This window comes from Heterocephalus glaber, unplaced genomic scaffold (assembly GCF_053883595.1).
Source record: "Heterocephalus glaber isolate CG9 unplaced genomic scaffold, H.glaber_assembly_v1.0 deba00000809, whole genome shotgun sequence".
Lineage (NCBI taxonomy): Eukaryota > Metazoa > Chordata > Mammalia > Rodentia > Bathyergidae > Heterocephalus > Heterocephalus glaber.
Window position 1 is genome coordinate 4,143,934 of NW_028258163.1, and position 22,847 is coordinate 4,166,780.

A 22,847-nucleotide genomic window follows, 5' to 3' on the forward strand; every position below is an offset into this window, starting at 1 on the left:
GTCACTCAGCACCAGCCAATCGATGAGGACAAGTGCCTAGGCAGTCTGCAGGAGTGCGGAAAAGGAAGTGAAGGGGACTGAGTGGTGAGTGGAGATGCCAAAAGTGCGTCCTCCTACCCTGGAGACCTGACATTATTTCATAAAGGAAATCTTTGGGTTTCACTGCGTAGAAGTCGTGACAGGAGTGGGTCGGGTATATTCTATGGCATCGCTATTAGATGTGATGGAATATACGGTACTCAAAAGTTTCTTGGGTCTACAGAAACACTAGAAAGGAACTTTATTTAAAACAAACCAAAACCAATTTTTTTGTTTTTGTGACACAGGGCCTCCTTATGTAGTTGAGATTGGCCTTACACTCACTATGTAACCAAGGCTGGCCTCGAACTTGGCAGTGATCCTCCTGCCTCAGCGTGCACCACCAAACCTGGGCAAAAAACCCCTAAAAAAACTAGAATGAAAGTTGCTAAACTCTGTGAGTATACTAAAAACCATCTATTGTATACTTAGTGTGTATTATAGTATGTGACATATATAGTATTATAGTATTGGCATACTTCAATAAAACTGTTACAGATTTTTTTTGTTTGTTTTTAGAGTGAAATTTCTCCAAGTAGTTAGATATTCCAACGCTAGGTACCCCTTAAAGGGACAAATGTCTAGTCCAATTCAGGAGACCTAGCCTTTGTAATATAAAATGCTAGTTTTCTTTTTAAATGTATTGAGTTTTTTTATTTTTTGGTACCGGGGATTAAACTCGGGTCCTTGCGCTTGCGCAGCAGGCAGCGAAACCATTGAGCTAAATCCCCAGCCCTTAAAATGCTAGTATTGATTTAGGGCATTCTTCTCATATGCATTAGCACTTTACAGAGGAGTAAGAGAAGTCTTTTTCTTTTCTTTCTTTCTTCATTTTTGCTGTTTCTTCTGTTAACTTGTCAGTCTCACCAAACTAACAGAGGTACTACAGCTGACACTCTTATTTCAGAGCAGTTTGAGATAGCCACAGCTATAGAACTCTACATGCTGAAAAACAGCCTAATTCCTAATTCCTTCCTCAAAATAAGAGGTCAAATTTTCCATTGATTGTGAGTCTCACTATGTAGTTCACTCTGGCCTTGAACTCACTATGTAGCCTAGACTGGCAATCCTGCCTCAGCCTCCTGAGTGCTGGGATTACAGGTTTGTGCCATTACTTCTGACTTCTCCTTTGTTTTCTAACCTCCTTACCTTTCACTTTCTTTGCTTGCATACTCTCTAAGAATAGTTGTAAGTGTGAGCAGAGTACCTTGTGGTAGTACTTTCAGATGGTCATAGTTGTCACTACCATACCTCCATTGATTGTTGGACACATCTAAAGGCAATAACCTCAGCCAAGTTTCTTCTACTGATGGCTGGCTGATATCTTTCATCATGTTTCTTTGGGAGAGAGTAACAGTCCTGGAAACTGAGGACTAGGGAGGTTGTAACTAAGTGAACCTGCTGATATCCCTTGAAGGATATCAAAGGTCATCTTTAGAAGGCACCTCAGGATAGGGACTTAGCTCAGTGGTGCTGCTGCCTGCCTCACAAGTGTAAGGTCCTGAGTTCGATCCCCGTATTGCCCCCCCTCCCAAAAGGCACCCCATCTCACACTTTTTTCTATGTGCTCTGGCCACACTTCTGTCATGGCCTCTTGGCTGTTATTTGTACCCCTGTCTGCCTTCTTGGGAGATCTCGCTCCTGGCAGACAAGCTCGACTCCTGTTGACAGGGTTTCTGCCATCGGGCCCCTACAGCTACCCCAAGTCCTGACAAAACTGAGGGGCCGGGGGTCGAAGTGCCACCGTACAAGAAACTCTGGGACCCATTCTAAGTCTAACACAATGCCCACAACACAGCAGTAGCTTGGTTAACTGCTGACTGGATAAGCAGAAGCTTCATAATTCAGTGAATGGGTCATAGGTCTCCTGTGACATTAAGAAGCCACTTAAAGTGCTCTAACTTGAGTAGCAAGGGTGTGAAACAAACACCCCCCAGAGAATTGCCCAGGAGGTGAACTTACTCAAGGGCCCAAGTCAAAAGTCTGGAAAACTTGGCTTTCCCATTAGAGAAAGGAGAGGATGAGCAGATAGCTGGAACCACCCTGTCCACGAGAAATGAAATTCTTTGTGGTGGAGGAAACGGCTCTGGTCGCTGGACTCCACCGTTTCCGGGCAACCATATCCCCGCCCACAACTCCCCTCCCCTCTGGGCCTCGTTTCCTCCCAAGCTCCTCTCGACCAATGTGTTCGCACTACGTCGCTGGGCCAGAAGATAATTGGAGGGCTCCTGGGCCCCGTCACTCGGAGACTCCTCCCCTCGCTGCTTCCGAGCTGGACGCTTCTGACCGGAGCAGAGCGTTTGCGGAGTGTTGTGCAGGCACTTACGGTAGGTGAGAAGGGGCCGGGGCGCCCACCGTTTTGTATCCACTACTCTGGCCTGACCCCGAATACCACAGAGGCTATCAGGGACCAGGTTCTTACACCCCAGCCAGGCCTTGAGGCTGGAGCGACTGAGGCCTGGAGTCTGGACACTGGGTTTTCTGCGCAGTTACGGGCGCCGTGGGGGCGGGGGCACGCGGGGCTCGGCGGGAGCAGAGCTTTGGTTTAGGTGTTTTCAGAGGACTTACATTGAGGCTTCATCAGTTCACCCAGGGCCTTAGTGACTTGTGTCCCTTTTACTTCGGCCCTTTGCTCTGGCTAGGCTCTCTTGAGATTTTTTCAGACCTTTCACTGGGCAGCCTTCTTGATCTCTGAGACTCCCGCTGAAAGGTGTCGGCCTATCCTGTAAACCTAGGTGGTTCTGGAATATCCCTGATCCTAAGCGCGGTCTTTGTGCATAGTTCTCCCTACCAGACTCTCCTTGGGCTGCTTTCAGTTTATGTCCCAAACAGGAAGAGTACTGGGTAACGGGTAAAAATACGTATTTTGAAGGGGAGCATGTTGGCTCATGCTGAAATTTCAGCACTCTAGGAGGCTGCGTTTTGTTTTGGGGTTTTTTGGTATCGGGGATCAAACTCAGGACATTGCGCTTTCAAGGCAGGCGCCAGAGCTAAATCCCCGGCGCTCTGGGAGGCTGAGTTTGAGTCCTTCCTGGTAACCTAGTGAGATCTTGTTGCTCAAGAACGTGGGGTGAAAGCTCAGTGCAAAGGCCCTGGGTTCAATCTCCATTACCCCCCCCCCCCCAAAGAAAAAGTTTTGGAGCAGTTCAAGTCTGGATTTTAGTGTGGCCTTCTGAAACTCAGTTTCTTCATCTGTAAAATAATGAAACTTCTTATATTTCAGTGTGCCCATTACATGCTAACTATCCTGACTTGATTACACATTATGTGCATGTATTACCACACTGTACTCTATATAATATACAATTAAAATAATAACAAATTTTTAAAAGTGATTTTTATGTAGGTTTTTTTTTAACTCTTGGCGATCCTCCTTCAGCCTTCCAAGTGCTGGGATTACGGGTGTAAAAAAAGTGGTTTGTTTTTTTTTTTTTTAAAAAAAGAATAGGAGTTAATGTAGTCCACCTACCACATGTAATGAGAACATGACCCTTGCATTATGAGAACACTGACACACTAACAGACCCTTTCACCAAGCAACATTTTTCTTATCTTCAGGAATATGAAACTGGAAGACCTTTAGTCTGCCCTACCAGACAAAATTTAACTGGCTGGCTAGAGCAGTTGCATTTTGGAGATCTTTGGACAAAAGTGTTCCAGTTGTTCACACTGGAAGAATCCTAGAAATTCCTGTGTGTGTGTGTGTATGTGTTAATATGTTAAAACATACATAATGTAGGCCGGGGATTTAGCTCAGTGGTTCTGGTGCCTGCCTCGAAAGCACAAGGTCCTGAGTTCGATCCCCGGTACCAAAAAAAAAAATATATATATATATATATAAAACACATGTAATGTAAGATTTATCATTTTAATTTTTTTCCCCAGGAGTCTGGATTGAACCTACGACCTTCACATTGAGCTACATCCTTAGCCCTTATTTATATTTACTTGTTTTTAAAATTTTGAGACAGGTCTTGCTTAAGTCACTAAATTGCCCAGGCTGGGCTTACACATGTGATCCTGCCTCAGCGCCCCTAGCGTGCTAGGATTACAGACAAGCACCACCATGCCTGGCTGTTTTGACCATTTTTATGTGTACTGGTCAGTGGCATTTGCATTGTTGTACAACCAAAACTGGCATCCATCCTCAGAACTTTTTCATCCTCAGGACTTTTTCATCCTCTCAAACAGAACCTTTGTACCTATTGAACAGTGACTCCCCATTTTCCTCTCACACCACTGAGCTAAATCCTCAGCCCCCACCATTTATTTTCTATCAGTTTGACTCTAGGTAATTCATAGGAATAGAATCATTCAATGTTTGTCCTTTTGTGTGTGGGGCTTGTAGAAATTCCATTTTCAGAGCAAACATTATGAGTGCAAAGTCAAAAAGAGAATTCAATTGTTCTTTTGTCATCTTTATCTGTAATATGAATCTAATACAAGATATTTTTAATTTTTCTTGCAAGAAACATCTTAAAAGCCTATTACCATTTTTTTTCAAATGTGTAAACAGATACCTGAGTACCATGCACTTACACTGTATCCTGAAACCTCTTCCTTACTTGTCTGCACTTCTGTTTTCCAGCTTAGATTCCAAATGAAAATGTTTGAGAGTATTGACTGCGCAGCCACAAACTCTGGCAGGGATCTCTGGTCTGAAATCTGTTCCTGTCTACCAAATCCTGACCAAGAAGATGCTGCATACAATGCCTTCTCGGACTCCTTTGTAGATTCTTACCCTGTGGGTAAAGACCAGGGGGAAGCAGCAGACTTTGCTGTCCAGTCAGCTATAAAGCCCTGGGCTCCCTTGCAGGATTCAGAAATGTATTTAGCATCTCTAGGTAAGTTAGATAGCTCCTTTTCTCTTTTTTAAATCAGAAGCTGGTGGTCTTATAATATTTAGGCAGTTTGAAGATTGAACCCAGGGCCTTCACATTGAGCTATATTCTCAGCCATTTTATTTTATTTATTTTGTGGTTTGTTTTTTTTTGGCACTGGAAATTGAACTCGGGACCTTACGCATTCGAGGCAGGCGCCAGAACCACTGAGCTAAATCCCCAGCCCCTTATTTTGATTTTTGAAACAGGGTCTCACTATGCAGTTCAGGCTGACCTTGAACTCACTATGTAGTCCAGGCTGGCCTCAAACTCACGACCATTTTCGTGCCTCAGCCTCCTGAGTGCTAGGATTACAGTTGTGTGCCATGGTGCCCGGGTCTTCCAGCCCTTTAAAAAAATGTTTTTATTTTATTTTCAGACAGATTCTTGCTAAGTCACTAAGTTCCCCAGGCAGGGCTCAGATTTTTGATCTTCTTGCTTCAGCCTCCTGAGTGTTGTGATTAAAGGCTCGCACCACCATGCCAAGCACAAAGCTGGTGGTTTTAGGAAAGCATGTTGAAGTTCTGTTACATCAAACTTTTTTTTTTGCGGTACAGGGGATCGAACTCATGACCTTGCGCTTGGGAGGCAGGCGCCAGTGCCACTGAGCTAAATCCCCAGCTCCCCACCATTTATTTTCTGTCAGTTTGACTCTAGGTAATTCATAGGAATAGAATCATTCAATGTTTGTCCTTTTGTGTGTGGGGCTTGTAGAAATTCCATTTTCAGAGACAAACCTTATTATGAGTGCAAAGCCAAAAAGAGAATTTAATTGTTCTTTTGTCATCTTTATCTGTAATATGAATCTAATAGACATTTTTAATTTTGTTACAAGAAACATCTTAAAAGCCTGTTTCTGACACAAAAACTGTACATACTGATGTTTTGATATGTGCATACATTATGTAATGTTTAAATTAAGGTAAACATAGCTACTCCTCAACCATTTATTATTTCTTTATGGTGAAATTTTTCGAGATCCTTTCTTCTCATGGTATTCTTTTATTGCTGAACATCTGTGAGGTATACCTGTGTGTCATAAGACACTTGAGGAAGGAAAGGCAGTTTAGGAAGAAGGAACTTTTGAGGAAAGATAGAAGAATCAAAAGAGACCTTATATGCTTGCTAAGAAATATCTTGGGAAAACAAAAGGAATTTCACTAATATACTGCAGAAAAACACAGTTGGAATGATAGAGAATGAGAAAGGTGAGAGGGTAATATGAAATTTGTTGGGAAGCTACCAAAGATGGAATAGTAATGCTTGTAGCTATGGCCAGCCAGGTTGGAAGTTGTGCTTGTGGTAACCAGAGCACCTACGTAATAATGTTAAGGAGGAGAAACAGCAGACAGAAAGCGGTAGCAGGCCCTTTAGGTGGTTAATGCCATGTGACCAGGGGTTATAAGAAACTCTCATAGAAGGAACTAGGGATTTAATTTAGCTCAGTGGCGCCACGCCTGCCTTGCAAGGACAAGGTCCTGAATTCAATCCCTGGTACCAAAAAAAAAGAAACTCATAGAGATGATCATGGTTATGACTGCTAAAGATTAGTTTGCAAAGCTAAAACTCCACTGGTCTTCTCTAAAAATCAGTTAAGAAAATGGTAATTAAAATGTCCTTCTCTGAGGAAAATAAGAGCCATTGCTGTTGTCCAGGGAAGGGACTAGGTGACAGTGGCACGCAAGTTTGGGGGCTGTAACAGCACCTCTTTCTGCCTGCTCTTTGGGGATCACACTTGATCAAGAACTTAGTACATTCAAGAGAGAGGAAGACCTTTTCTAGCCCAAAAGAACCTTTGACCATAATAATCAAGGCCAGACAATGTAAAGATTGTTTTTATTGCCAGATAAACCTGTCTCAAAAAGAATGCACAGGGCTGGGGATTTACCTCAGTGGCTCTGGTGCCTGCCTTGCAACTGCAAGTTGTTCGATCCCCAGTACCAAAAAAAAAAAAAAAAGAATGCACTAATAAGAGGAATAATTAAAAACTTTCCCAGTTAAACATGAGATATGCATAACCTTCCTTACATACTCAGGAAAAGATAAAGCCCTTCAAGTATTAACATTTGTCAACTGCAGGCCTTTTACATGCATGCGCTCTTGGGGATAGCTCACAGGAACACAGACAGTTTTTTGTTGCTTTGTTTTTTTGTTTTTGTTTTTTTTAGTACTGGGGATCCAACCTGGGACCTTGTGCTTGTGAGGCAGGCAGCGGAACCACTGAGCTAAATCCCTGACCTGGTTTTCTGTTTTGATCCATGGGTAGTAGCTCATGTGACTTGTTTGGAAATGAAAACAGGATTGCATGTCATGAAGTTTCTAGTGGCTTTGCACTTGATATCCGTCTCCCCTACGAAAAAAATAAGCCAGAAACCATCATTTACCTGTGCACATTTACAGTTGCTTAAAAGTAGGGGTATCCAAAAGTGTGGTTAGGTGATTTCACCATTGTTTAAACACTGGGGAGGGTACTTACTCAAAGACAGCTGTGACATCACTAAGTGATATAATCTTTTTTTTTTTTTTTTTTTTTTTGGTGGTACTGGGGATTGCACTCAGGACCTTGTGCTTGTGAGGCAGGCAGCAGTACCACTGAGCTAAATCCCCAACCCTTAAGTGATATAATCTTAAGGAACCATTGTCAGGTGTGTGGTCTGTCCTTCACCAAAACATTGTGTGGCACATTTGAAGGTGACAATTAATGAAGAAGGTAACCGGTAATGTCCTTTCTTGTATTCTTCAAAAGGAGAAATTTGGGGCCGGGGATTTAGCTCAGTGGTTTCACCGCCTGTTGGGCAAGCGCAAGGACCTGAGTTCGATCCTTGGTACCAAAAAAAAAAAAAAAGAAAGAAATTTGTTCAACAGTTATACTTAAAATACAAAGAAGAGTAATTAAACAAACATGTATCATCAGGAAACCATATGGACTACTCTCACAGGGATTAAAAAATGCTTGTTTTGGGCTGGGGATTTAGCTCAGTGTTTCTGCCACCTGCCTGGCAAGTGCAAGGTCCCAAGTTCAATTCCCGGTACCAAAAAAAAAAAAAAGATGCTTATTTTTATTAGGCTCCAATATCCAGGCCACAAATTGAGCAATTTTTTTAAATATTGGAAGATTCTTTTTCTTTAATCAAGAATTTAATCACACATAGAGATCTTAAAGGTCTCATATTATTGAGTTCCTGTCAAGTCAATTTTAGTGTCTAATGAACCGTTGGATCTCTCATCATTTTCTCTAATTCTTTCTCATGAGGTTTGGAAACCACTTCATGTCACTTTAAAAGGAAGAAAAGCCATTTACTCCTCAGAGACATTATTTTCAAGGAGTCGAAAAAAAGATGATAGCATACACATGTCAAGCTGAGGAAAACAAGCATTCCTTAGAGAGATACCTGCTGGCTTATGTGATGTGATTTCAAAGGAAACATGCCAGTAACTTATTTATGAGAACCTATGGCTTTTCCCTTTTCTGGGGTTAAACGTTTATTTGATACAATGCAGGATAAGGACTCTGTGAAGGAAAAAGGAATATGTTTGATCCCTTTTTATCTCTCCTTAAAAAATGTGCCCTTTGGGCCAGGGATTTAGCTCAGTGGTTCTGCCGCTTGCCTGGCAAGCACAAGGACCCGAGTTCAATCCCTGGTACCAAAAAAAAAGCGCCCTTTTTGAAGGAATGTGGATGTACTAATCAGTGAGAGAATTATTAAATTTGCATTTTACATTCAGTTGAAATTTCGTTTCATACTCACTTTCCTTGTTAAGCTCCATTTTTCATTTCTTTAGAGAAGAAACTAAGAAGAATCAAAGGTTTAAATGAGGAAGTGACTTCTAAGGACATGCTTCGAACCCTGGCCCAAGCCAAGAAGGAGTGCTGGGATCGGTTCCTCCAGGAGAAGTTAGCATCAGAGTTCTTTGTAGATGGACTGGATTCTGATGAAAGGTAATTGATTCCCAGTCTGTTTCATTGCCAGAACACTTCTCTTTCTCTGAAGCATTCAAGGATAGTGGTATGTGGGTCCTAATATTTGTTGATATCAACATTATCTCTTTGTGCTAAAATCAGCCTTTGTAAGCTTGCTTTTTTTTGTTCTTAGCCTAACAGATTTTTTTTTTCTGTTTGTCTTTGGTTTTTGAGATAGTGGCTTCCAAAGGTATCCTGAATGTCCCTATCTAAACAGGAGATTAGCCTAGAAGATTTTTGAGAATGGGTATTTTTTCCAAAAGGCAAAGACCCCAGCTACATCCCATTCACACACTGAATAGAGCTGAGGAGAGACCACTATCTTCATTTATAGGTATGTAATGCACTTGAAAAAAACTAGTAATCAGTCAACAATTGGAACCATCTCTTTTTACCTCTGAATCTCCATTGCCTTACAGAGTTCCTGCCATATTGTAGCCACTCAATAAACATATGTAGACCAAATTAATAAATTTATTAAGCATGTGCTATAGGATGACATTGTATCCTGGGAGAGTGTTATAAGGAAGTTTTGGGCTCTTCCATCTCTCTCCTTTTTGGGGAGATCCTCAAACCCAATTGAGGACAAATACAGTGGTACTTCAGTTCATAAACACTTTCATTTGCAAACAATTTGGTTTGCAAACAAAAGCATTGGACAAAATTTTGTTTTTGTTTGCAAACTGCATCGAGTGACATGACCACAACCATCTTTCCCACACAAACACAAATGTGGCCCTCTTTTCCAAAATCGTAGAACAAATTAAGTTCGTGAATCAAGGTATGATTGTATGTGTGAAGATATACCTTAGCTCAGTGATGGCAACCTTTTAGAGACCAAGTGCCCAAACTACAATCCAAAACCCACATTTTTGGTTTTTGGGGGGGGCTTTTTGGTACCGGAGATCGAACTCTGGACCTTGCGCTTGCGAGGCAGGCGGCATAAAACCCACTTATTTAACACAGGTGTTGGCAATGCAGTCAAACCTAAATACTGAGGTTTTAGTTTAGAAAAAGCAACTCATACATTAATGTCTTTTGTCTTGAAAGAAAAACACAGTACAGAGCTTTCAGTGATATAAACACCTTTTTATGGAAAGGTAAATATTTGCATTTGGCATGCTTTTGCACAATTAATGTGATCTTGCTGTTGTATGTATGGTGATAATTTGTCAAACCTTGGCTCATGCTTCATTAGTTTGAGAGCAACACATGCAGCACTCAGGTCATCTGTTAGTCTGTTTCTCGTATCAGATTTGATATAATTCAAAGCTGAAAACAGATGCTCACAAACATAAGATGATCCAAACAAAGTAAGAAAAGCAATCCCAGGTGCTTTCACTGATTTAAAATTATTTGGCAGCAGAGGCTGGGGAATGTAGCTGAGTGGTGCCAAGCCTGCCTGGCAAGCACAAGGTCCTGAGTTTGATCCCCAGTACCACAAGAAAAAAAAAATTATTTGCCAGAGAATTCTACACTTTAAGGATTTCACTTTCAGAACTACCAACTGTGTGTTGTCCTTTGTCACCTCTTCACACTCTTTTTTTTTTTTTTTTTTTGGTACTGGGGATTGAACTCAGGTCCTTGCGCATGCACAGCAGGCTGCAAAACCACTGAGCTAAACCCCCGGCTCTGTCTTCTTAATTGTTGCACACAGGTCATAGAATGTATTTCTCTAGAAAGAGCTTTCTTGAAATTCCAATAGCTCCATTTCCAGATTTCAAAAATCTAACCAGTATAAAATAAGCAGGAAAGATCGAGTTCTTCAAATTTGGCTTTATCTGGAGAAGTAAGCAAACACAGGATTTTCTCCATCTTACAGAACTGTAAAAATCTGTTACTAAGGGCCGGGGATTTAGCTCAGTGGTTCCGGTGCCTGCCTCGTAAGCGCAAGGACCCGAGTTCGATCCCCAGTACCAAAAAAAAAAAAAAAAATCTGTTACTAAAATTCTTCTTTGCAGCTGCTCTAGTACTAGAAAATTCCTTGTAGATTTCCTGATGGCTTGTAGGATTGTCTGCAAATGATGTAGAATTTTCTAAATGCATTTTAGAGTTGGTAAATATTGCAGCTGCCTACTTTCAAGGTCTCTTTCAAAAACCTGCAGTTTCCTCTCAAATATTTTGATATCACAAATGTTTTTATATCCTTTCTGCTGTTTTCCCTACACCTTGTAGCTTTTTGTTTAGTACATCAAAGTGTAATATGTCAAAATGTGTAAAAAAAAAAAAAAAAGTAATTTTGTTAAGCCAGGCCATATTATTGAGCTGTGGACATTCCTGCCCTTTTTTATTCACAAACCACTTAATTTTTTTTTTTTTGGTACTAGGGATCGAACTCGGGACCTTGCACTTGCGAGGCAGGCGCCGGAACCACTGAGCTAAATCCCCGGGCCCTAAACCACTTAATTTCATCCATGCAGGCTACAGATCTCTCTCTAGGTCTCATCCTCTGCTCAGCCACTGGACTTTATTGTACATTAACTAAAGCATTGTACTGTGCCCAAACCTCATCAAGTGCTTGAAACTGTCAAAAATTAAAAGCATGAGCAATGATGTAATTCACCATCTTTGAGGATATTGTCTAATTTTTTGCGGCCTTCCCTAGCACAAAGAGCTTCTTGATGTATGACAGTGAAACTGAGTGACTGGATGTTTTTCTTCTTAAGAAAGAACTTCGTGAAACTAGATGTTGCCTCCATAATGTATGGTGCTTCCACCATGCATGGTGCTCCATCACTAGTAATTAAAACCACTTTTTCTGGTCTTATGTCTTGTGACATATTTTTTAAAAAATTGGTGTAGAGAGTGAAAACCTGAATTTTAACAAAAGGTCTTAGGGGGATATGACTTAACCTAAGTTTGCATCATATCAGTAACACTGATTTTGAGGGTCCCATCAAGTCAGATGAAGATGCTGCTGCTAAAATCAAGGATAGTATGTGACTAAAACTTCATAGTTACATTTTACTGGCTGGGTGTAGTGGCTCATGCCGGTAATACCAGCACTTGGGAGGCTGAGGCAGGAGGAGTGCTGCAAGTTCAAGTCCAGCTTTGGCTGTATAGTTAGTTGAAGGACAGCTTCAGCTACATAATGAGTTCAAGGCCAGCCTGAACTGGAGACCCTGTCTCAAAGAAAAAAAGTTACATTTTACTTTTTAATTTACAGTGTGCGTTCACTTATCTCAATTATTGAATCAGCATGTCTCCAGATCCATCAGAAATCAGTGTGGCATCAACGGTCAGTCTAACTACCTTGAGGGCTCAGAAAATAATAAAAATTTAATTTAAAAAAAAAAGAAAATAATATAAATTTGGCCTTTTCCATCTCCAAAGGCTCAACCTAATGAAGGGTCAAACTGCCCCACAAATAAGAAATGTAAAGATGTATAGATTCCTGACCCACTAATAATTTGGTATTTACTTGTATCTTCCCCACCCATCAATATTACCCTCCATTCCAGTTCTTGGTGAGGGTGATGGGGGTTATTAGCAAAGCTAGCAAACCAAAAAAGATGGACGCTTTTGTGGATAAAAACCATCTTACCTGGGGGTTGCAGGAGCAAGACTTACCCAGGGATTGGGGGAGGTGCATCAGACAGCCAGGCAGGTGCCAATTCCAGGTGGTTTGCTTTTCTGACCTCTGGCTGCTGTTATCTGTAGGTCATGGATGTTCAGGGTTCTGTGACTCTTTACTTGGGTAGAAAGATTAGTCTTCTATAAGAATTTTAGTTATTCATGCTGCTGCTCTGCCATATGGCTTCAGGACTGGAACTTGTCCTCTGGGTGAAGCCATAAAAGAAAAGAGGGGGAAATTGGAAAACTCATTTCTTTGCAGATTGCTTTTCAGATTTGGTTCTCTTTTGCCATCCAGTCCAGTTCCGAGAAGACAAAACTCCTCCATAATTCTCCACAGGAATGCTTTCTCCAAAATCAGCTCAGCATGTTTCTGAGCACCCATACCTAAAATAATTTGTTTCTTTCCCTTTTCTTTCTTTCTTTTTTCCTTTTTTGTTGTACTAGAGATTGAACCCAGGACCTTCACATTGAGCTACATCACCAAGCTTTTTTTTTTTTTTTTTTTCATTTTGAGACAGGGTCTTGCTAAGCTGCCAAAGCTGGGCTCAAACTTGGGATCTTCCTGCCTCAGCCTCCCAAAGTGGTGGGATTACAGACCTGTACCATCATGCTTGGCTTGCTTCCCTTTTCTTTTCTTTTTTCTTTTTCTTCATCTTTTTTTTTCCCCCTTTGGTGTTTTTGAAACAGGGTCTCACTTTGTAGTACAGGCTGGCCTCAAACTTGCAGAAATCCTCCTGCCTCATCCTCCTGAATGCTGGGATTACAGATGTGCACCACCATATCCAGCTGCTTTCCTTTTTCTGTAGAAATAATTTGAACAATAGCTAAATGTTTCTGTCACACGTGATTCTGCTAAGATGTGGGCACAAGAGCCAATCAGCTGTTCACTTTCCCCTCTGATGTTTGGGCTTGCTCCCTGCACCTCCATCTGTGGGAGTGCTTCTATCATTGTTCAGAACACCAGGAAATAGTAGTTGTGCATTTGTTTTCAAACTTTAAAGCTTATGTTTTAAACAGAGGTCATTTTGCAGGGGACTGTGTGGACTAGGTAGGTGACTCTTGTAGTATGCTTTTGGCAAGGAATTAATGGGCTAAGAAATCCAACTACCTGAAAAATAATTCCACCATACACTGACCAGTGTCTCTCATCTGCAGTTATGGCTTTGTGCTACTAAGGAGTATGGATGAGGTTCATATTATTTCTAGTCAATTATATTTTACTGTGAATGCCTAATAGCTATAGGGTGTAGGACCCTGGGTACTAACGGGAGGTTGGAGAGGGGCATGACCCTGACAGTCACACTTCCCCTCTACACAGCAAAACAAAACAGCATACTGGCCATTCCTTTGTAGGAATTGCAAATTTCATTTGCTGCTCAAATGTTTCTATCTTGGGGACTTGCTAGGGGTGAAATAAACAACCTTCACACAAAAAATCGCCCTTCCTACAATAAGTACTGTACCATATGTAAAACTGAGCCTCAAACAGCTTCAAGTATAAGAGATTTAAAGATGCTCAGGTTCTGCCTCACTGATAATTTGGCATTTGTTCCAGTGTTTCCTCCCCTTGACAGTTTCTTTCAATTTTGAGGAAAAAAGATAGGACCAAGGCATAAGCTCTTCAGTTACTCTCATTAAGCCTTCCGAGGCTCCACGTGCAAAGGGGGCCTGGTGCTGCTTATAGCCAAAGTGCCCTCTAGGGGGTAAATTATACCTCCCAGCTGCCAGGATGCACAGCTGTCAGAGGAGTGCGTCTGCTCTCCCCATGTCAGCAGTGAAAAAACAATTGTAGGAAGAAATTGGTGATGGGCGGGAAGGCAGTGTTTGAGTAACTAAGCTAATCATTAAGTAATTAATCGTGAGGAATGATATAGCCACCCTTTTCTTCTGCTCTTTCACAGCACCTTGGAACATTTCAAGAGGTGGCTGCAGCCAGATAAAGTAGCCATCAACACAGAGGAAGTCCAATGCCTGATCCCTCCAGAGTCACAGGCTGAGAAGCCAGCAGCCGAGGACAAGGCAGCAGCAGCAGAACAATAAAACACACACACACACACACACACACACGCGCACGCACGCACGCACGCACGCACGCACACACACACACACACACACACACGGCAGCTATCTGGAATCCAGAGGGAGCAGCCGAGAGCCCACTGGTGGCAGCAGCAAAGAGAAATCCAGGGAGGGGAAAAGTCCAAACTTCCACAAGGCATACAAGCCATGAGGACTTGCTTGGTGCTGACCTGTGTGACTGTCTTGGGTGGAATAATTGACCAGCACATGCTGGATCAAAATTCTGCCTTCCATGGGCCGGGGATTTAGCTCAGTGGTTTCACTGCCTGCTGCACAAGCACAAGGACCTGAATTCAATCCCCGGTACCACAAAAAAGAACAAAATTCTGCCTTCCTCAATGTCTCCTGGCTTGTTGGAGCCCTGGTGCTACAAGCTAGAAGTCTGCTGAGGACCTAATGAAGAACTGAGTGTTAAAGTGCTTGGCAGCACGGATGCCCTGATGTATAATCCATACATTAAGCAAGCCATAGTTTTCCTGGCCTCTTCTGAATATGGGTGCCTGTGTCCTTAACATCCCCTGGGTTTATTGTCGGGGCAAGTGGGGCCAGGGAGTGCAAAGTTGGCCTCCTGGGAACTAAGCCCATGTGGGCTTTCTCTAAGAAATCTTTAGTAAAAAGAGACTTTGGGAAAGAGACTGGATTTTCCTTTGTCTGATTTGTTCCTTGTGGAGAAAATGAATGAAAGAATTGTGAAACCATGGGCATCTATATCTGCATAGATAAGAGTTTTTTTATTTCATGCATATCTTATCCCCCAACTTCCTCCTGCACTGATTTCCAAATTAGACTTGTAAATACAGTTTAGTGTTTGACACTACTCCTGAATAGTTCCAGACTTGTTCTGTGGCAGCTTTTCTGGCTGAGCCTGCATTTTCCTCTTTTTTATGGTGTCCTTGTTCATATAAAAATATGAAGTATGGGGCCGGGGATTTAGCTCAGTGGTTTCACTGCCTGCTGCGCAAGCACAAGGGCCCAAGTTCAATTCCCAGTACCAAAAAAAAAGAAGTATGTGTTGTCCATATGAAACTTTCTCATCAGAGTAACTGTGTAGTGCTGTTGACCAGAGTTCTCCCAGAGGGATGCAGTGGGGAGGTGAAGACAGATGTGTGCTGTGCAGGGGAGCTGGTGGCCTTTGCTACCCTCCTGTTTTTAACATGTGCCCTTTGATAATCCAAACCTTGGTGTTCTAAGGGTAGGATTCTGAGGCTTCTTCTTTGGTAACAGTTTCCAAATCCCTGATGATGAACAGGGTGGCTATAAAAATCTTTGGAGAACATTGGCTCTTTTTTTTGGAGACAGAGTCTCACTATGTAGTTTAGGCTGGCCTTGAGTTCATGGCGATCCTCCTGCCCTAGCTTCCTGAGTGCTGGGGTTACAGGTGTGTGCCACCACACCTGGCTCATTGGCTTATTTCTAAATCAAGTATTTGCCTTACACAAAAGGATAGCCAACTAGATGATCTCATATACTTGTTTAACGATATGAGTATTTTTGTTATAATTTCCAGATATACTTTTTTTTACTCTTTTTTTTTTTTTTTAATTGACTGACTGTGTTAGCTTTATTCGTACTACTTTTTTTTTTTTTTGGTACCGGGGATTGAACTCAGGACCTTGCGCTTTCGAGGCAGGCACTGGAACCACTGAGCTAAATCCTCGGGCCCTATTCCTACTACTTTGATTAGCAGGATATCTTTGACATAGAATATAGCCTAAAGCCAAACATGGTAGTGCACACCTGTAATCCCAACACTTTGGGAGGCTGAGGCAGGAGGATTACAAGTTCAAGCCCAGCCTGGGCAACTTGTGACTTAATGAGACCCTGTCTTAAAATATTTTAAAAAGGCCTGGGTGTGTAGCTCAGTGTGAATACCCTGGGTTCAGTTTCCAATACCAAAACAACAACAGCAACAAAAAACATAAAAATGATATTATGTGGCTGGGGAACTTGGAGGATCCCACCACACTGGACAATCAGCTGGCCTTAAGAGATTTCAGGCTGCCATCTTTGACTGTGATACAGATGCTGGACCTCACTTTTTCTCCAGGGCCATCTGATGATGTTCAGCTGGATGGATCGATTTTTTTTTTAAGATTTTTCTTCATTCTGTATGATAAACAAAAATTCTTCCTTGGTAACAACAATTTAAGTAAAAAAATTGATGAGGTCCCAAAACACTCTCCCAAAGTGGCTGGTCCTTGGGTAGTAAGAGAATGTTTCTGTACCAGAAAGTATATTTCTATGATTGAGGCAAGAGTCTAGCCTTCTCTTTCTCCTACCTCCTGTTTACTGCCTCAGCAGAGGACATTTTTGTGTGAGAAGGTTGGGCATTGACGGAGAGGAGAACCTGGTGGAGATGGGAGAGGATGCCCCTGATCCCCAGCCACCTTCAGTGTTAACCCTTCGAGAGGCACAACGATCCCAGTTCATTATAACTGTGGTTCACTTGACTTAGAGGTGACATCTTAAGTGACGGCTCTAAAAAAAAGAAACTCCATTTACCAAAACTAAATTTGATATTGACTCCCAAAGCTAACATTTGTATAGATTTAACTTGGGCTATTGAGGTAGCACTGAACTTGGGTGCTGTCTTTGTCTTGTGGCTTATTGTATGGGCATGAATAAGTCAAATGACTTCTTTGTGTTCCAAGTTCCTTTCAGTAAATAGGAAAAATAGTATTGGCCCAAAATGTCAATCTGTTTCCTTTGGCCCTGAAAATGCTAAGGAACTCCAGTGAGGACGTACTCAAATCAGTAAAATTTACAAGTTGGGAGCGCCTCATCACTTCTTCCTTCCTTGTGTCCTGAGTGAAAGAGTCAGAAAGTTAGAACAAATAGTAATATTTCATGCTAAAGCCCAGAGCCAGTGAAGGGTAACTACCAACCGAAGCAAAGCAGGAATGACCCGGTACCCAGAAAAGGGTGGGTTTGGAGCCAGGGTGATAAGGTAGTGACTGACACTGTTCATTTTCGGCGCATGCTCTCACCACCCAGTGTTGGTGAGCTTGGTGCAGGGACAGCACAGGCTTATATCCAGTACTTGCTCCAGAAATGGGCTCACAACGAAGGGCTGTGAGAAAAACTTTCCACCAGCAGTGGTGAGGTGTGTTCCTCCCAGGCTGGCTGCCCACAGGATGACAGCTGGAAGTGGGAAGGTACACTCCCTCTGGCACTGCCTTGGAGTAAGTCCCCAGTCTGAGGAGAGCCCCAGCTACATGAAAAAAACATTTTCTTGAAAATTCTAAATTACCCCAACCGGCTTTGGCCCTATTTCAGCTACAAGATCCAAGACAGGACTCTGCTAAAGCAATCAGAGGTTTGTGGGAGGGCTGTTTACTTGAGTCCAGGGGTGGGTAATTTAGGGCACAGATTCATCTAACCAGTATCTGTGGAGCTCCTGTCATGGGCAGAGTGGTAAACAAAACCAAACCCTGCCTTCCTGCACAGAGTGCTGAAGGGGCAGGAAGGCCTGCCCATGAGCATGTTGGGCTGCTGGGAGAGCCCTTGGGGTGGAGAGGCACAAACCCTAACCCAGTCAGGGCAGGTAGGAGAGAGGCAGCATCAGGGAAGCTGAGAAGCAGTGAGATGAGACAGAGAGCTAAGCCCATGGGGCCAAATAGCATCACAGAGGAGGAGAACCGCAGGAGCCAAGGCCTCAAAGTGAAAGAAAGTTCGGAGGATCATAGTAGTTCAGTGCAGCTGGAACATAGAGAACAAAGGAGTGACAGGAGGTGAGGTTAGATTAATAAACAAGGCTACCTGTGAAGGGCTTTCTAACCATGGCAAAGAGTTGGGAATTTACTATGGGAGACCAGGGAGCTAATGGGCCATTTTAAGAAGGGCAGTGATGCGACCAGATTTATATTTAGGAAGAAAGTTACGGCTTTTGTGGTACTGACCTGAGTAAATTAATTGGGGTGTACAAATTATTCATAAGTGTGCATGATATGTCTACATGAAGTGATGCACTTCGAGGGCTCCTGGCTTTTCTCTCTCTTTCTTCCTTTCTTTCTTTCTCTCTTTCTTTCTTCCTTTCTTTCTTTTTTGTTTTTTGAGACAAGGTCTCACTATATAGTTGAAGCTGGCCTTAGACTATGTAACCCAGGCTGGCCTCAAACTTGCAGCAATCCTCCTGCCTCAGCCTCCTAAGCACTGAGCAGGTGTGTGCCACCATAATTGGCTCTTTGTTTTTATTTTCTACCTCGATTTATTTTATTTTTTTCAAGGCTACATAACGAATATAACCATGCATGGCAGATAGTATTTTCCAACGATGGCCATATCTGTATGCCACATCCCACACATGTTACAATGTGATGCAGACACTTTTCCATTGAGATGTTGGGTCAATGTTCCCTCCCTTTGAACCTGGCAGACCTGTGCAGCTGTCTTGACAATAAGTAATGTGACTTCTGAGGGTGGGTCATAACAGCTCTCCATGTGCTCTATCTCCTTCCCTCTCCCTTTCTCTCTTTCCACTCACATGACTTTATCCCTGGCCTTCAAGCCTGCCCTGTGACACCAAGGAGAACAGAGACCAATGTAATGTTTCTGCAAATTCATGAGCAACATAAATGTCATAGCTTAACCCACTAAATTTAGGTTTGATTTGTTACAACAAATAACCAGTAACCTTGACCCAGACTTCAGCATTTAGCTGGGCATGGTAGCACACAACTGAAGTCTCAGCCTCTTAGGAGACTGAGGCAGGAAGATCCAAAGTTTGAGCCAAACCTGGGCAACTTGGCAAGACCCTGTCTCAAACTACAATATAAAAGGGGCTGGGGATGTAGCTCAGTAGTAGAGTGCTTGCCTAGCATGCATGAGGTCCCTGGTTCAATCCCTAGCCTCACAAGACAGTCAAACAACAGATTTTATGCAGCTAACGTCAGGTATTTTATGGTGCAGCCCCCTTTAGTTTCTAATGCTTATAGAGTTTTAGGACTCATGCTATCTATGGCATGGAGAGAAGCAGAAATAGGTGCAGGGGTCCAGCTGTGAGATGGTCACAGTTGTCTAAGAAAGAGGTGATCGTGACTTGAGGACTTCGATGATCATTTAGGATATAGAATGCTCAGGAAAAATGTCACTCACACCCTAACAGTAAGCTCCTCAGATACCCGAGGTCACAAGGCAACCAAGTGTTGTAAAGCCAGTCCATGGAGAGCTGGGACACACGAGCTGCTTCAACTCTGGCAGAAATAGAGTGGCTGTCACACAAGTGGGAAAGAAGAAACCCACAAAAATGTTTAAAGATCTAAAGTCTTGGGCCAGGGATTTAGCTCAGTGGTTCCAGCGCCTGCCTCACAAGCACAAGGACCCGAGTTCAATCCCTGGTACCAAAAGAAAAAAAAAAATCCGAAGTCTACACGTGGGCTATCGCATCAGTTTAGAGTAGCTGGGTAGTCTTCCAGACATGTGGGGGTCTGGCCTCACAAGTACCAGGTTTTCCACAGGCCTCCTCTGCAGCTGTCAGGGGAAAGCAGGAGTCAGGCAGAGCTGGGAGCAAGCTTTCCTCCTTGTGGTGCAGGCATGAAGGAGTTGGCCAAGGTGGCTGCTGGGGGGAAAGCTGCAAAAAGCCTTAACTGCTGTCAGGCCTGATAGTGCAGGGCTGTAAACCCAGCACCCTGGGAGGCTGAGCCAAGTGGATCACAAGTTCAAGCCCTGCCCAGGCAATTCAGTGACTTAGCGAGACCCTGTATCAAAAGAAAAAAGAAAAAAGGGCTGGGCTGGGATATAGCTTAGTCCAAAGGCCCTGAGTTCAGTCCTCAGTATCACCAAAAAAGACCTCAATCCTTCCATAGTCCTTGTCTCTTCTGCTCAGAAGCCACTGGGGGAGAGGCAACAATTCCTTGCTTCAGGGAGAGAAATAAAAGCAAGCTCTGTCTGCTTCTCAGGAGAAATACAAGTTTTCTTATCCTTCTTGAACACAGACAAAGATCCACTGCTTCTGGAGCCAAATCCCTCAACCCCAGAGGCAGGAGCAGGAAATTGTCTTAGGCACAAGATGCAAGTAAAGGTCTGCTGTGCTGGAAAGGGGGCAGGAGGGTCCGGCACACCCAGAACCAATCACAGATATGAGGCAGATTTTGGCTACCATGGGAAAGAAGAGCAAAAGCACCAAGAAGGCCCCAATGGCTGACACTCAGGAGCCAACTGAAGTCAGGCCAACCCTGCCCTGCCCCTTTGTGTGCCCAGCACCACATAGCAGGCAACAGCCGGCTCCTGCTGCTGGAGGAGCAGCATGCAAGGATGGCCAAAGAGTGAGGGTGGATCAGGAGACAGAAATCCCTGGCAACCCCATTCTACAGGCCCACTAGAAGCCTGGGGTGTGCTGAAGATAATGAGAACAACAAGAAAACCCAAACTCTGCCTGACTCCTGACAAGACTGATTCAACCTCCATCCCCCTACACTGAAGGAAGTGGCAGAGACCCATCCGCTTCCAGGCTAAATGCTCTGTATCTGCTCTTCTACACACCGTGGGCACACTGTAAAAACGTTACAAAACACACAAAAAGACAAAATAATTATAATCAATATAATAGTCTAGTGGGGAAAGATGGGTGGTTTGCATGACCAGATGGAGACTGTCAGCAGAGACGTGGAAACTAAAAGAAAGTCAACTGGAAATGCTACAAACGTGATCTCAGGGATGTCAAACACATGAAACAAGAGGTCAGCAAGATCAGATACATGATGTCAGTAAGTAACTGCTCTAGTGGGCTTTTCAGGAGCTAGGCCCAAAGAGGAAAGAATCAGAGAACATGATAAAAATAAAAATCATCTGCGCTGAATCACAAACAGAAAATGTTACTGAAAGGGGAGGGAGAGAAAACAAAACAAAGCCAGCACTCCAAGGGCTGTTCCAAGGGACAGCAACAGTCAGTCCCAGAAGGTGAAGAGAGAAGGAACCGTCAGAAGAAACATCAGAAGAGGTGATGGCTATGTAAAGGAGGATGTGGGTATGAGAAGCACTGGGACTTGGTGACACAGCGGAGTATGAGGGAGTGGGAAAAGTGCACCCTGGCACCTGCGGGTCTGTCTTCCAGCTGTTGCACCACACAAAGCAGCTGTGCAGTTAGCAAGTGGCGGTGTGGGATTGAAGAGGTCCACCTCCAACCCGCGTTCTGTTCTGCACCACACTGCCCCCTACAGGCCAGACTGAGCAACAGCGGGCCTGTGCCCCTCGGTTCCCCACCCACAGCCTCAGGCCTGCTAAACCCTCAGGGGATGACTAAAGTCTGTGCCAGGCTGGCTAATGTTCATCTCCTCCCTTCTCCCTCTGCTCTAACCCAAGCGCCTTTTGTCCTATGTTCTGAAGTAAAGGTTTTCTCTTCCCAAATTGACTCCTCCCTTCCTGTTGACCTAACCCACTTTTGTAAACATTCGTTCTTTAGGGCTGGAGATGTAGATCAGTGGTAGACCTGTTGCTAACACGTGTGAAGCCCTATATTCAATTCCCAGTACAGAAAAAGAATTCTTTAGCAGATGGGAGAAGTAGGAAAAAAGAAAGGTAGAGGAGGGATTGTATATGTGCACCCATGTGCAAAAGGGAGGTGGGTTCCTGAGAGCTAATGAGTGTTTTAGAGAATAGATCTTCTCTACGAATAGTTTTGATTCTTGAATCTTATAGCCTTTTAAGATAAAATTATCACCTGGTACCGCAACACAAGGCCAAGGCACAGCATGGTCTTCCTCACGGTACCCGATTAAGTAATGAGATCTGGGAGGTAGGACAAGGGTATAGGTGGGATCATAGTACCACCATAGGGTGATTCACGGGTTTTTTGAGCAGCCGTCCCAAAAGGATGCTTGTGTATTGACAAATGGACATTATAGTGTGTGTTTGGGGGGTGATGTTTTTGCTCTTCTTTCTTACTCTGTCCAGCTGAATATTCTTATCAATGATTTGGATGACAGAGCAGAAGTCATTTTTATCAAAAGTGGGATGGATGGGTAACTGATTGAATGACAGGATCATAACCTTAATATTTTCCTATAGACTGGAGAGATGGGAAAAAGTACTGTATGGACTCTAATAGGGATAAATGGAAAGTTTTGTTTAGGATCAAGCAGAGGACAAAGAACAACTGTGCATTAATTAGTTTGTTCTACTGACAGAAGCCAGACTCAGTCTAGCCTGAGATCACTGACTGGGAAGGACAAAAGAGGAGCCAGCCTCAGAGTCAACTGGACCCTAGGACTCTAACAATCCCTTCCGTGTCCTTTTCACTCTTGACTCCGCTCTAGGCTGGTAGAGCACAGGGAGCT

The 22,847-nt window shown here is 43.2% G+C and overlaps 1 protein-coding gene across 8 annotated transcripts; it reads left to right on the forward strand.

The window, feature by feature from the left end:
• Positions 1-42: 42 nt before the first annotated feature.
• Ccdc32 (coiled-coil domain containing 32) lies at positions 43-15,209 on the forward strand. Of its 8 annotated transcripts, none has more exons than XR_002388337.2 (7): positions 48-84; positions 327-475; positions 2,248-2,405; positions 4,667-4,922; positions 8,742-8,898; positions 9,098-9,253; positions 14,397-15,209. XR_002388337.2 is itself a non-coding variant. In XM_021241831.2 (7 exons), the coding sequence occupies exons 2-7, from the start codon at positions 457-459 to the stop codon at positions 11,294-11,296; spliced, it is 711 nt and encodes a 236-aa protein (XP_021097490.1). In that variant the 5' UTR covers positions 70-84; positions 327-456; the 3' UTR covers positions 11,297-11,481. The 8 variants fall into 8 exon arrangements, 6 of the variants coding, with proteins under 6 accessions (XP_087063628.1, XP_021097490.1, XP_021097492.1 ...); XM_021241831.2 differs by lacking the exon at positions 14,397-15,209 and adding an exon at positions 11,247-11,481 and having other exon boundaries at positions 70-84; positions 9,183-9,253; XR_002388336.2 differs by lacking the exons at positions 48-84; positions 14,397-15,209 and adding an exon at positions 11,247-11,481.
• The last annotated feature ends 7,638 nt before the right edge of the window (positions 15,210-22,847 follow it).